Source organism: Terrapene carolina, unplaced genomic scaffold, assembly GCF_002925995.2.
Source record: "Terrapene carolina triunguis isolate 2854851 unplaced genomic scaffold, T_m_triunguis-2.0 Scaffold94, whole genome shotgun sequence".
NCBI lineage: Eukaryota > Metazoa > Chordata > Testudines > Emydidae > Terrapene > Terrapene triunguis.
The window spans coordinates 2,789,189-2,804,774 of record NW_020664445.1 but is presented as its reverse complement, the minus strand read 5'-3'; the positions used below and the strand labels follow the sequence as shown (position 1 = coordinate 2,804,774).

At 48.1% G+C, this 15,586-nt stretch overlaps 1 protein-coding gene across 3 annotated transcripts in view; it reads left to right on the top strand.

Annotated features, from left to right (window-relative positions):
• CORO2A (coronin 2A) overlaps window positions 1-15,586 on the top strand; it is a 136,497-nt gene that overhangs the window by 71,243 nt on the left and 49,668 nt on the right. For all 3 annotated transcript variants that reach the window (XR_002908275.2, XR_002908273.2, XM_024203206.2), the window contains exons 2-3: window positions 5,731-5,931; window positions 9,412-9,528. Coding sequence is in view for 1 of the 3 variants with exons in the window: in XM_024203206.2 (XP_024058974.1) it covers window positions 5,731-5,931; window positions 9,412-9,528 (318 nt within the window). In the remaining 2 variants the exon portion in view is untranslated. The remainder of the gene's footprint in view (window positions 1-5,730; window positions 5,932-9,411; window positions 9,529-15,586) is intronic.

Below are 15,586 nucleotides of genomic sequence, written 5' to 3'. Positions count from 1 at the left end.
GACTCGATGACCTCTCGAGGTCCCTTCCAGTCCTAGAATCTATGAATTTATGAATCAATCCACATCTGAGCTTTCCTGGGAACGTGATTTTGCACAGAACCACCAAAGGGGTTTCTGCCCACGAGAGAGAGTATAAAAGGCCCCGGAAGCCTCTCCATTTTGTCTTCAGCTGGCTCAAGAGATGACCTCTCCACCCCGAAGAGATGCCTGAAAGAAACTGGAACAAAGAACTGTAACTATGGGGGTGTGAGTGATTGCTGGACCCAGGCCATAAACCACAACATTGGTCTGAAAAGGATTGGGCCCAGACTAGGAAGGAGTCTAGTCTGTGAAAGAAGCTAATTGGAACATCTCTGAGGCTGAGGTTTCATCTGTAATCAGTTTCTTACTGTATTAGGCTTAGACTTGCATGTTTTTGTTTTATTTTGCTTGGTAACTTACTTTGTTCTGTCTGTTATTCCTTTGGGGTTTAGGCTCCCGGAAAGACTGAATACTGGGTGCTGGGAAAGTCTCCGTTAACTCAGAAGCTCCTGGGCTGAGTGAATCTTAGTTTCTGTGAACTGCAGGGGGCATGGCCCAACCTCTTGGTCTGTGCTGTAGCCAACTGGTGTGTCTAGCTCAGCAAGAGGGGAGTGGAGGGAAGCCTTCTCTGGCAGGGGGATTTGTTCTCAGAGGTATCCCAGCACATCTAGTGACAGTCTTGAGGGAGTTTCTGTGACCCAACCCGTCACAGATATGTCTCTCTTATTATTGTCCATCACATCTGCTGTGGGCACATGAGCATGTGTGATTGTTGGAGTGCTTGGCCTGCTGTTTGACATGTCAGTAGTGAGCGTCACGAAGCTTAGAGGCTGAGGAGGGCTCCCCAGGTGGCACTGGGCACACACATGAGGTTTCAGAAGATTTGTAGACACCTCCCTTCAAACAGTGGCTGTGAACTTCTGTGCTGTTACACCTTCCTCTCTCAACATTCATTTCCCACTATCATGTGGCACCGCAGGTGAAAGGGGTCGACAGCTCTGGAGACACTGGAGAGCCTGGCCATTGGGTACCTTCCTGAAAGGCCTGTTGTAGTCGACTGTAGCTTTAGAAGCACTTTCCTGCTGTTTGCTGTGTGGCAGGAATAAAAGCGCTAGTGCTGATGCAGCAGGTTTCCTGTGATGGGGGCTTCTGAGAAGGGCTACTAGGAAAGTCTGTGAAGGAGCCAGGCCTGGGATGGTCAATTCCAAGACCAGAAGAACCACTGTGATCATCTAGTCTGACCTCCTGTAGCACACAGGCCAAAGACCTGCCCCCAAATAATTCCTAGAGCAGAGCTCTTAGAAAAATAGCCAGACTTGATTTAAAAATTGCCAATGATAGAGAATCTCCCATGACCCTTGGTAGATTGTTCCAGTGGTTAATTACCTTCACTGTCAGAAATGTATTCCTTATTTCCAGTCTGAATTGGTCTAGCTTCAACTTCCAACCATTGGTTCATGATATATGGTGGGAGAGAGGCCGAGGGACTCACTGCCTAGCCTGGCACACGGGTTTGCTTAGCCAGGTATTTATGTGGAATATTGTCTAGTGAGGGATTATTCCTGGTGAAAGTCCTGGGGGCTGGTGTCAAACTGGAGCAAGGAGATGGTGGCTTGAGTCCTGGGTTACTAATAACATTCTGGCGGTTTAAAACTGAATGCACCTTAAAAACCAGCCCTATTGAAGCCAATGGCAGAACTCCACTGGACTTCCGGGGGCCAGGCTTCACCCTGAATTTACTTGTACACTTATGCTGATTGCATTCCACCCACCTTGTGCAGGAAAGCTAGAGTGCCACTTTCACTTGGTGTTTGTTTTGTGCCACTTTCACCCTCTGGCCCTCATGCATGAGAAAATGCCTTTGTGCGGCAGGAGGATCTTCACACTGGATGTAGTCTGTACTATTATCACACTTCCATGGGAAGAATAGCTTTGATGGGGGTGTCTAGTGCCTCTGAGCAGAGTTGGGTGTTACCATTCTTGGGTTGTATTCGCTACCTGAGATTTACTTGACTGCCTATTTTCAATTGAACAGGTCAGTCCCATGGTGTCTCACTATCCATGCACAAACTGGGCCAATATCAATGAGCTATGGACTCTTATGCATCTTACTTGGTCACTGTTTGAAGTACTGTGCAATCCTCTAACAAACCGGTGCAGAATAGCTGCTGGCCTTACAAAGGAATGAATGTCTCTGTTCCTATTGGGTTTATTAATCTCTCTTTTCCCTTTTAGTGGTAAAACCCAACTTTCAGGCCTCCGTGAATGGAGGGTTCCCCAGCCTCTGATCTAGGTGCTTGGGATCAGAGGGAGGGAGACATTGCTGTGACGTTGCACTCCATATGATTTTATGAAAATATGCCAATGAGTGTGAATATAATGTAACTGGAATATGCTTCATGCAAAAGGTCTCTTGTAAGGTATCATTACAAAGCTTATAATCTACTGAGTGTATTCATCCTATTTGTATAAATGTACCACTCTTGTATCTGAAACTAGAAATATTAAATATAACTCTGAGGTTCTATTGTAATTATGCAAAATGTGGGCCATTAATGGTGGTTTGGAATCTTGATGGCTCCCATTAGGCAGGACAATTGACTGTAGATGGCTCTGTTTACTTGCAAGCCTTCCTGTGAGTCAGGCCAGGAAGAGTGAAGGCTTGGGGTCTCACAGGACATGTGACCATGTCACCTGGTACTGGAATCCATCTGAAACCTGGTGTTTTTCCATTTAGAAGGAGGGATGGGGACCCAGAGAGACAAAAGATTCCCGCCTTGTGCCAAAGCTATAAAAGGGGACGGAACAAAACAAAGGGGGCTGCAGTCATGAGAAATCCCCTAGTTACCACCTGAGCTGGAACAAGGACTGTATCAGGGGAAAGTATTGGGCCCAGACTAGAAAGGAGTCTAGTCTGTGAAAGAAGCTTACTGGAACATCTCTGAGGGTGAGATTTACCTGCATTTAGTTTTCTACTGTATTAGGCTTAGACTTGCATGTGTTGTTTTATTTTGCTCGGTAACCTCCTTTTTCTGTCTGTTATTACTTGGAACCACTTAAATCCTACCTTTTATATTTAATAAAATCACTTTTTGCTTATTACAGAACCCAGAGTTAGTGACTAATACCTGGGGGATCAAACAGCTGTGCATATCTGTCTATCCGTGTTATAGAGGGCAGACAATTTGAGTTTACCCTGTATAAGCTTTATATAGAGTAAAACGGGTTTATTTGGGGTTTGAACCCATTGGTAACTGGGTATCTGGATGCTAGAGACAGGAGCACTTTCTAAGCTGTTTTCTGTTAAGTCTGCAGCTTTTGGGGGATGTGGTTCAGACCTGGGTCTGGCTCAACAAGACAGGGTACTGAAGTCCTAAGCTGGCAGGGAAAACGGCTCAGAGGTAGTCTCAGCACATCAGGTGGCAGTCCCAAGGGGGGGTCTCTGTGACTCACCCCGTCACAATTGCTTTCCCAGCATTACAGCAGGGAGATGTGCTGTGTAGTTCCAGGTGGTGCTGAGGTCAACCTGAGAACATCCTGTGGCCTGGGTGGGTGCCATTTGGATCCACCCATTGCAGGCCTCATGTATGGCTGGCAGCAGGGAGAGAGGCGGTAGGCAAGTCACTCCTAATCATAGAATCTCAGGGTTGGAAGGGACCTCAGGAGGTATCTAGTCCAACCACCTGCTCAAAGCAGGACCAATTCCCAACTAAATCATCCCAGCCAGGGCTTTGTCAAGCCTGACCTTAAAAACCTCTAAGGACGGAGATTCCACCACCTCCCCTAGGTAACCCATTCCAGTGCTTCACCACCCTCCTAGTGAAAACGTTTTTCCTAATATCCAACCTAAACCTCCCGCACTGCAACTTGAGACTATTACACCTTGTTCTGTCATCTGGTACCACTGAGAACAGTCTAGATCCATCCTCTTTGGAACCCCCTTTCAGGTTGTTGAAAGCAGCTATCAAATCACCCTCATTCTTCTCTTCTGCAGACTAAACAATCCCAGTTCCCTCAGCCTCTCCTCATAAGTCATGTGCTCCAGACCCCTAATCATTTTTGTTGCCCTCCGCTGGACTCTTTCCAATTTTTCCACATCCTTCTTGTAGTGTGGGGCCCAAAACTGGACACAGTACTCCAGATGAGGCCTCACCAATGTCGAATAAAGGGGAACGATCACGTTCCTCGATCTGCTGGCAATGCCCCTACTTATACAGCCCAAAATGCCGTTAGCCTTCTTGGCAACAAGAGCACACTGTTGACTCATATCCAGTTTCTCGTCCACTGTGACCCCTAGGTCCTTTTCTGCAGAACTGCTGCCTAGCCATTTGGTCCCTAGTCTGTACCAGAGCCTGGGATTCTTCCATCCTAAGTGCAGGACTTTGCACTTGTCCTTGTTGAACCTCATCAGATTTCTTTTGGCCCAATCCTCTAATTTGTCTAGGTCCCTCTGTATCCTGTCCCTACCCTCCAGCATATCTACCAGTCCTCCCAGTTTAGTGTCATCTGCAAACTTGCTGAGGGTGCAGTCCACGCCATCCTCCAGATCATTAATGAAGATATTGAACAAAACCGGCCCCAGGACTGACCCTTGGGGCATTCCGCTTGATACCAGCTGCCAACTAGACATGGAGCCATTGATCACTACCCGTTGAGCCCGACGATTTAGCCAGCTTTCTATCCACCTTATAGTCCATTCATCCAGCCCATACTTCTTTAACTTGCTGGTAAGAATACTGTGGGAGACCGTATCAAAAGCTTTGCTAAAGTCAAGGAATAACACGTCCACTGCTTTTCCCTCATCCACAGAGCCAATTATCTCATCATAACTAAGAAAGGAGTTGGCAGCGCGTGGGTCCAGGATGGCCAGTTCATGCACTTTCTCAAGCCTGGGCTATACTTACAACTTAAACTGGCATTGCTCTGTCAGTCAGGAGTGTGAAAACCCCACACTTCCTGGTGATCGCCATGCCGACAGCCCCCCCCAGTGTAGAGACAGCTATTCCGACAGAAGAGGGCTTCTGTTGACAGAGCTACTGTTGTTTGGGGAAGTGGTGTTCCTACACTGGCAGAACTCCTTCTGCAGGTGTACGCTACCTGGCTAACCTGGCAGAGGCAGTTTAGAGAGTGTGTGTGTGTGTGTGTGTGTGTGTGTGTGTGTTAGGAGGAACACAACACCTGGCATCTCTTGCCACTGCAAGGGCTCTCAGGTGGCCAGTCCCATCACAGGTGAGTATTGGAGTGATCTGGCTTCTTTCCAGAAGGAGAGCACAATGCTGTGTCTGCTGAGCTGCTGGCAGTTTGATTTAGGGTGTGGCTGCACGGCTGGGCTTGGCTGACTGCGCTGGTGGCCTTGGGAAGGGCTTGGGGGTGGGGCGAGATAAGATAAAGGGAGAAGGGCCCATGAGTGGTCTGAAAGGGGAAGTGTGTGTGTGTGTGTGTGTGTGTGTGTGTGTGTGTGTGTGGAGGGGGGGAGGTGAAGTCACAAAATAGAGGAGAGGGAAATAGCTCCAGGGGCATGTGTGCATTGCCCCCAGGGCAGGACCTGGCGTTCTGGAGACAGATGTGTACTGGGGCTGATTGCGCTGCAGATGTAAGCAGGCATGAGTCAATGGGAGGCGCAGGGCTGAATTTCAAACCCACGCCAATGTCCGATAGCAAGGGGATGGTCCCTGCCTCACCCTCTGTCTTGTGTTTTGACTGCTGCAGATGTCATGGCACCCTCAGTACCGGAGTTCCAAGTTCCGCCATGTGTACGGCAAGCCTGCTAGCAAGGAGAAGTGCTACGACTGCGTCCCCATCACCTGCAGTGTGCACGACAACCACTTCTGTGCTGTCAACCCCCACTTCATTGCTGTCGTGACAGAGTGTGCAGGTGGCGGGGCTTTCCTCGTGATACCCATCCATCAGGTGAGCACGGCCAGCAGCACCCAGGGAGCCTGGGCTGCCCCTTTTCCTGATCGCCCCTGCTGGAGTGCGAAGGTGGAGCAGCAGGGATCCCAGATGGTCGTGATGGCAATGGGAAGGCTTGGTTATTGCAGCTGCCTGTTTTTCAAAATGCATGGTAGGGCCAGAGGCTCTTTGGGACAGGGACCATCTATTACATGTTTGTACAGCACCTAGCACAGTAAGGGTCTGCATTTTTATCCTGATGCTCATCACCATGGCGTCTGGGTGCCTTCCATGCCTCTGGGAGCAACTGCAAAACAATAATAAATAATAACCATCTTTCGTAGAATGGGAGAGAGCAAATAGCTCTGTAATTACATGGTTCTAGCTTGTCTTCACAGACAAGGAGCCTTTTCGGCCTCTGAACTAATCCCTGATTAAAGAATAGAGGAGATTCCATGGTCATGCAGAGCACTATAGGCCCCTGATCCTCCAAAGCACTGAAGCACATGCTTAGCTTTAAGCACATGATTTTAGTGGGACTATTCATGTTCTTAAAGCTAAACTCTTGCTTCCTAGTTTGCTGAATCAGGGTCTAGAGCATGACAACAGAAAGGAGAGGATTATTTGACATTTATTTATTTAGATCCCACTTCAGGAGAGTTAAGCACATGCTTAAGAGCTGTCCTGTATTCAACTTGCTTTAGACTTTAGCATGAGAAGAGAGGGCTCTTGGTGCCTGGACAGCACATCACAGAGCCTGTGCAGGGGTGCCGGAACAGAGGGAGCCAAGGGGCCATGGCCCTCCGACTTTTGAAAATGGATGGGCCTAGACTGTCCACTTTTCGCCACAGGCACAGCCCCCGCCCCTCCTCTTCCCCTCAAGGCCCCACCCACCAGCCAGGCTGGAAGCTGGAGCCCAGTCCAGGTAAGAGCAGCCCAAGAAGCCAGGGCAGCTCTGGGGAGCCGTTCACCCTCCACATGGCTCCCCATGGCTGCCTGCTGATCTTTTACCCTGACCTAGCTCCGGCTTCCAGCCTGGCCAGGGGGTGGGGTCTTGGGGGCCGAAGAGCCGCAGCCGGGCCATGGTAAGAGCTGGTCGGGCAGCTGTGGGAAGCTGTAGACCCTCCACCTGCCCAGGGTGGGGAGCCTAAGGGGCAGGGACACGGGCCGGGGGCTGCTCTCGGGGCCTCCCCCATCCTGAACAGCAGTTTTAAAATAAATATAAGGAAGCACTTCGTGTCACAACACACAGTCAAGCTGTGGAACTCATTGCCAGGGGATGTTGTGAAGGCCAAAAGTATAACTTGGTTCAAACAAGAACTAGATCAGTTCATGGAGGATAGGTCCATCAATGGCTATTAGCCAAGATGGTCTGGGATGCAAAACTATGCTCTGGGTGTCCCTAAACCTCTGACTGCCAGAAGCTGGAACTGGACAACTGGGGATGAATGACTTGATAAGTGCCCTGTTCTGTTCATTCCCTCTGCCATATTCCAGGGTGCAATCCAGACCAGCGAGGGGTTGTCACCACCTGCCCTGCAACCTTGGATGCCTCACAGTGCTTTGCTGCTGTAGTTCCCAACCTGGGAAATGCACAAACTGCCAAACAGCATGCAGGTCACCCCCTGAGTCTCAGTGTATAGCTGCAGTCCCTGGTCCAGCAATTCTGACCTGAGCAGCTGGTCAGCAACACCCCAGCCATACTCTGGCTTCCAGCAGCCTTGGTTACCCACTTGCAGGGTGACTCCACCACACTCCTAGTCCCAGATTTTCCCCAAAACGTGTGTTCTGCAGTGTCCAGCCCTTTGCTGGACAGTGCAGATATTAGAGGGCCATAGCTCCTGTAAGGGGTCAATATCCAACAGTTTGCGACTTTAACTGGAGTTACCCAAACAGCTCTGTTTAAACGCAGCACTGGATTAGTTTAGATTTAAAAAAATAAAACAAGTTTATTTAACTACAAAGAACTAGATCTTAACTGAATACAAGTATAAGGCATTAAAGTCAGGTTACAAGAGAAATAAAGATAAAATGCTTCCTAGTTACTAAAACTTAACAAACTAGACTTGGTTCAAGGTAAAATCCTTACCACAGGTTCCCAGTAGCATTGCTGACCAAATTTTCAGGCCAGGCTCACTCCCGAAGTCCAAGGGCTGGTTCCTTTGTCGTGTTAGGTGAAAGAGAGAGAGGGGTAGAGAGGGATACGTTGGGGTGTTCTTGCCCCTCACTTTTACAGTCCAGTCCTCCTTTGAAGTGGGTTCTCCCGAGGATTACCCTCAAAGCAAAGTTTAGTCAAGAAGCAAGGAAGGCAATGTGGAGTCTGGGAGTGAAGGTGGCTCCCTGTGTATGGTGAAAAGCAGATTTGCTTTGGATCCTGCCACTTCCCCCTCTTGCTGTCTCAAGGACTCTGCTTACTACTTATATGTAAACTGAGGTAAATACACACTCCTTTGTTTAGGAGAGACGTGTGCTTTTACCTAGTCAGGGCTGTGTGGGTTTGAACATGTGCTAACATCATCATACAGAGGGAATTCATAACTTTACATATAATGTTGCTACATAAATGTACCATCCAATAATTGACGCACGGTGTTTTCAAATACCACCTCATGAGGCATATTTTATACAAAGATTTTTACAGTGGTGTGTATGGTGTGCGTACAGGAGTGCATTCGGTCATGCTCTCTGAAGATTCTGGCACTGGCCACTGTTGGAAGACAAGCCACTGGGCTAGATGGACCAGTGTTGTGACCCAGTATGGCCGTTCTTCTGTTCACTACTGACTCACTTTCCTGTTTTCCATTAGCAAGGGTTGGCACTGAACTGTAGAGTCTTCCTGATGCCCTTTGTCTGCAGTCAAATCCATTCCAGTCAATTACAGCCCCCTTGTGATGGGAGCTAGGAATCGGGCTGCTCCTTACTCATTATTACCATCTGGGGCGTGGTCAGTGGCTTCAGGATGCTGCCCTATTCCTTGGCAGGACTCAGTCATCACAAGGCTTTTCTCCTGTAGGTGCTCAGGGGGAGTGTGGCAAGGCAAAGACGAACAGCAGGTCTGTACTGATGCAGCTGTGCCGCTGTAGTACTTCTGGTGAAGATGCTCTAAGTTCTCCCATCGGCTTAATAACTCCACCTCCGCGAGGGGCAGTAGCTATGTCAGCAGGAAAAGCTCTCCCGTCAACATAGCGCTGCCTACATGGGGGGGGGTTAAGGTCGGTATAACTACGTCACTCAGGAGTGTGGATTTTTCACATCCCTGAGCGAAGTAGTTATACTGCAGTAAGTAGGTCGTGTAGGCGTGGCCTGAGCTAAGGAGGACATGGCTTTAAGGGCGAGCATGGACCCATTTCCAGTAAACTGAGCACTGTGGATCTTGCTATGTGGGGTGCCAAAGAGCTTAGCTCAGGTCTTGTGGGGCCAGCCTGCATGGAGACCTCCTGCTGTTCTGTGGCCAAATGTAGCCTTTCTGCGCTAACAGAGACTTGCTGTTCTTTTCAGACAGGCAAGCTTGATCCTCACTACCCCAGGGTGTGCGGGCACAGAGGAAATGTCCTGGACATCAAGTGGAGCCCTTTTGATGACTTTGTAATCGCTTCCTGTTCTGAAGATGCCACTGTAAGTTTCCCGGCTCGCTCTGTCACTAATTCGCTAATGCTCTTAGTTGGGAAAGAAATACGAAGTACCGTGCAAGAGCCTCCGTGAGAGGGTTTCCTCTAACTGAACAGGGCTAACAAGTGTTGTTCTTCCACAAAGTCGCTCCTCATTACACTCAAGCCCCTCGGTTTCAGTGGGGTTCCGCCTGAGCAAGCGCTAATGATCCAATTGTGAGACATTGAACATATTTACATCTGAAAACAAGCGAGGGGGGGGAATCAGCTCCATGTCTGTGCAGAGCTCAGAACCTTGTGTTCCCACACAGATGTGGCCACACACATTCTGTGGCAGGAGGATGCTCTGCTGTAGATGCATTTGTGGTGTGGTCAACTCTTGAGGATTATTCCTTCTCTCAGCTACTCTGTGGAATCACTCTGGATTAATACAAGTAGAAGGGAGGTCAGAATCTGGCCCAAGCAAACACACAGGACTAGAGTCTGCCCCCCGCTTATTCCTGTTGATTTGCACAGTATTCCACGAGGAGCCCTTTTTCTTTTTCACACAACACGTAATTAGCCTGTGGAACTCACTGTCCCAGGAAGATGTTGAGGCCAAGAATTTAGCAAGATTCAAAAGGGACTGGATGCTTATATGGAGAACAAGAATAGTCAAAGTTACAAGAGTTAATGCTAACACATATTTTGGAAGAGATATTAAACCTGCAGCTTCGGGGTTTAAACCACACTCTAACCATTAGGGATTAGGACTCCTCCTTCATGGTGGGGGTGCAGGTGGTGATGTGGGGCGGTGGCACTTGTCTCTGAAATATCTGGGACTGACCACTGTCTGAGACAGGATACTAGGTGAGGTGGGCCTTGGGCTGGATTTACCCAGGCAATTCCTGTGCTTCTTAAACTAAACCCCTTTCAGAAGTGATATTTGGTCCATGTTTTCAAATTGATGTGTTGTTTTCTTTGAGCAATTAACATAACACACTCATTAAGGTTTTCTATATCCAGTGAACAATCCTGCACTTTCAATACAAATGACTTTTATTTTAGGAGGAAAACAAAACAAGAAGGAACAAAAGTAAAGCTTCCACAAGATGGCGCACGTGGGTGTAACAGGCAGCAGATGCATTGACACACTACTGCCCCGGCCTCTGTGCATGGGCAGAGTTCTCAGATATGTAGAAGTAATTGTCCTGCTCTAGTCAGCACTGGTGAGGCCCCAGCAAGAGGAGAGCAACAAAAATGATAAAATGTTTACAAAAACCTGGCATACGAGGAAAGGTTGAAAAATGTATATGTAGTCTTGAGAAAAGACGACTGAGGGGGGACCTGATAATATTCTTCCAATATGTTAAGGGCTGTTATAAAGAAGACTGATCAATTGTTCTCCATGTCCACTGAAGATAGGACAAGAAGTAACAGGCTTAATTTGCAGCAAATGGAGATTTAGGTTAGCTATTAGGAAAAACTTTGTAATTCTAAGGGTAGTTAAGCTTTGGAACAGACTTCCAATGGAGGTTATGGAGTCCCCATCATTGGAAGCGTTTAAAAACAATTTGGACAGGGATGGTCTAGCTTTACTAGGTCCTGCCACAGCACAGGGGGTGGGACTAGATGATGTCTTGAGGTCCCATCAGCCCTACATTTCTATGATTGTGTGTGTTTTACACACACAACCAAGACATAACAGCTCCATTGCTGCATGCACTACAGGTCTGTGGAAACTAAAATAATTTCTCAGTCTGGCTGAAATTGACTGAAGGACCAGGGAGAAGAGAGGCGTGAGAGAGAGAGATCCATGAACCTCATTTGTCCTGCCAAATACCACCCCCAAGACACAGAGCCAATGTTGCAGGTTGTGACATTCCCCTCTGGTGTTATCTGGACTGGTGATCTGCTAGGTCACTCCAATCCTTGACTCTGGGAGCCAGCCTGACCCTGCTCTGCTGTGAGAACCCCACTCCTGGGCTGGTCACGCACAGCCTCTGGCATGTAAGCTGCTCCTTGGATTGTGCAACCGAATGACACCAGCCAATATCTCCAGTCCCAGACACAACCCTAGGAACCTCTGTCTTGCAGTTTCCAGTTATGCCCACTGGACACTGCAAGCTTATATGAGTTCGTCAATTTAACAAAGAAATTGATATGTACCAGGCTTGTTATCCCAAGGGGAGTCTTGGGACTCTGACACGCTTCAAACCAAACACACTGCTTCAGGTAGAATAAACAAACAAATTTATTAACTATAAAGAGATTTTAAGTGATTATAACTCAAAGCCTAACAAGTTGGATTTGGTCAAATGAAATAAAAGCAAAACACATTCTAAGCTGATCATAACACTTTCAATGCCCTTACAAACTTAGATGCTTCTCACCACAGGCTGCCTGGCTGCTCTTCAGCCAGGAGATCCCCTTTGATCAGCTCTTCAGTCGCTTGGTGGTGACGTCTGTAGATGGAGGTGGAAGAGCATGGCAAACGTCTCTCCCTTTTATCGTGTTCTTTCTTCCCTCTTGGCTTTGCCCCCCCCCCCAACCCCCTTCAGAGTCAGGTGAGCATTACCTCATTGCAGTCCCAAACTGACCAAAGGAAAGAGGGTGACTCTCTCAAGAGTCCAACAGATCCTTTTGTTGCTGCCTAGGCCAGCGTCCTTTGCTCCTATGAGACTCAGCTGGATTTGTCCCATACCTGCCCTGATGAGGTGTGAACTGCCTCTCTGCTCTGGGAGAGTTTTTGCTTGAGCTTATTTTAAGCCATGAGGATACATTTTCAGCCTCATAACTCTATACATGAAATTATAACCTATAACCTTACTCAGGGCATCATGAGCCTTCTGAAGACACCCAACATGACAAACTTTGCATTGGATAGCACACCATCATTTTATAAAGATGAACATGAGTGTAGGGTGTTCCCCGAGGTACACAATGTCACACTTCCCCCCCTTCGTTTACTGCAAGAGGGTTAGTCACGGACTAGCTCGAAGGCAGTGCGCCTGGGGTCCTCTTTCCTGGACAGGGCGTCTGCTACCAGATTTTCCTTTCCCTTTATGTGTATAATTTCCATGTCAAGGTCCTGCAGGATCAGGCTCCAGCACAGAAGTTTGGAGTTTGTGCCTTTGGTTCTGTTTAGCCATACCAAGGGCGAATGGTCTGTCAGGATCCTAAATTTTCTATTAAAGAGTTAGGGCCTCAATTGGTTAACTGCCCACACCATAGCATAACATTCCTTTTCAATGACAGTATTTTTGTTCCATTGGTGACAGCTTTTTACTCAAGAAGGCAATTGGGTGTTTTGTTACCTTCCCCTGTCTGCACCAGCACAGCACCCACCCCGCTGTCAGAGACATCTGTACGTAGCTCAAACGTTTCTTCAAAGTCAGGACTGGCTAGTACGGGTTTTCCAGACAAGATTGTCTTTATCTTATCAAAACCCTTTTGGCATGCTTCTGACCAAACCACCTTATTGGGTTGGTGCTTTTTACACAAGTTTGTGATTGGGGATACAATGTCGTCGAACCCCCACACAAACCTTCTGTACTAGTTTGCCAGACCGATGAATGATTGGACCTGTCTTTTAGTTTGGGGCACAGGCCAATTTATAATGGCTTCCAGTTGAAGGGGATCATGGGATATCTGTCCCTCTCCAACCCAATGTCCCAAATAAGCGACTCTGGCTGCTCCTATTTTGCACTTAGGGGGTTTTACGGTTAGACCAGCCTCCTTGAGTTTCGACAGCACAATTCCCAGGTGTTTTTTATGATCGTCACTGAACACCGCTAGGTCATCTATATATGTCCTTGCAAAATTTTATAAACCATTTAACACTTTGCTGACCAGCCTCTGGAAGGTCACACCAGCACTGACTAAACCAAAAGGTAACATAGTGAATTCATAGAGGCCTATGTCAGTGATAAAAGCAGATTTTTGCTGTGCATCCTCATCCAGAGGGATTTGCCAGTAACCCCGAGTTAGATCAAAGGTGGTGAGGTATTTGGCTTTGCTCAGTATATTCAGCATGCCATCAGTCCTAGGCATAGGGTATGCATCTGGTACTGTAACAGCATTACGCTTTCTATAGTCAACACAAAATCTTACAGTGTTGTCCTTTTTAGAGACCAAGATCACAGGGGATGCCCAAGAGCTGTCAGACTCCTTAATCACTCCCAGGTCCAACATATAGTGTATCTCCGTATGAATTTGTTCTTGTACCTTGCCAGTGGCCCTGTAAGGCCTGGAAGGGGGGTGGTTGTGGCCCTACTGTAAGGATTTTGTGGGTTAGCATGTGTGTTTTTCCTGGCTTGTTGGAAAACCCCTCACTGTATCCTTGCAGCACTGATAACACCTCCCTCCTTTCAGCTGGTGTCAACTCATTGCAGATCTCAACGCTTTCCATAGTTAAACCATCTTGGTGTTCAGTCATCAAATCAATGAGTGGATGTGCCTCAGTTTCCCCTTCCATACAAGTAATCATGTTTACTGTGGCCTCTCTGTTGTGATAGGCTTTCAGCCTGTTCACATGCACAAGCTGTGGGACAGCATCATCAAGGGGCTTTTTAACTGGATACGTGTCCTCATTTGCCACTTCTATTACCTCGAAGGGTCCCTCCCAAGAGTTTTGCATTTTATCCTTTTTTGCAGGGCTTAATACCATTACCAAATCCCCTATTTCAAAAGTCCGCTTACAAAATATTTTTATTGTACCACGCCTTTTGCCTGGATTGACTGTCTTGGAGATTGGTTTGAACGATTTCCATCATGTCTTTTAACTCTTTTCTAAACCTCTGACCATATTTAGTTACCGGTTCTTCTTTTACCTCAGTATTTCCCTCCCAGGAATCTTTAATGAGATCGAGGGTTCCCCTCACTTTTCTTCCATACAAAGATCAAATGGGGAAAAAGCTGTGGATTCTTGGGGTACCTCCCTGTACACATACAACAGAAATGGTAATAACTCATCCCAATTTTTGCCACTCTTCTTAGTGTACATCCCTAGCATGGATTTTAGAGTCCCATTGAATCTTTCCATTAAACCATTGGCCTGTAGGTGAAATGGGGCAGTTTTAAGTTGTTTTGTCCCACACAACTTCCACAGTTTGTTGAAAATTTGTTACATGAAATTTGACTCTCGATCAGATAAAATTTCTTTAGGGAAACCCACTCTGCTGAATATAGTGAGAAGGGCCCTCGCCACAGTTTCGGCTTGAATATTAGACAGAGCAACTGCCTCAGGATACCTGGTGGCAAAATGCACTACCACTAAGATATACTTGTTTCCTCTCTGGGTGGGACGCTGCATAGGGCCCACAATGTCCATCGCTACCCTTAGGAATGCCTCCTGTATCACAGGCAAGGGACGTAGAGGAACTTTCTGGGGTCCTACAGGCCTTTTCCTTGCCTGTCACAATACACAAGACCTACAATAATCTTTTACCTCATTTTGTATACCTGGCCAGTAGAAATTCTTCTTCAGCCTGTCATAGGTTCTTTGTACCCCCAAGTGACCAGCAAAGGGACTATGTAATAGTCCGGTGCGGGAGCTGGGCCCTCTCAGGGGCCGTCGGGAGCCAGGCCGAGTCACTAGGTGGCCCCAAAAAGATCCTCGGGATCCGAAAGTCTTGGGGCTCCGCCCCTCAGGCAGGGGCTAAACACAAGCACAAGGTTAAACAGGCCCCAAGCGCTAGCTCAGTGCGGGGCCACACACAAGGGTCCGAGGGGCTCAGAGCCTCCCTGCAGGCTGAGCCAACGCCGCGACTAGCTAAGCCCCGGCCCTCAGTCAGGGCGGGGCACCTGACACGTAGGGTTAGGGGTTTTTGGGCGCCAGTCCTTGCCTCAGGGTTGGGCAAGAACACAATCTTAGGGCTCAGTCCTTCCCTCAGGAGCTGAGCAATCACAGCTAGGTGGCCCAGGCCCTTAGTCAGGGCGGGCAGCAAAAACCAAAGTCAGTAGCCCAGGCCCTTAGTCAGGGCGGGGCAGCAACCAAGAGTCAAGTAGCCCAGGCCCTGGGTCAGGGCGGGGCAGCACACAGAGTCAGTTAGCCCAGGCCCTGGGTCAGGGCGGGGCAGCACACA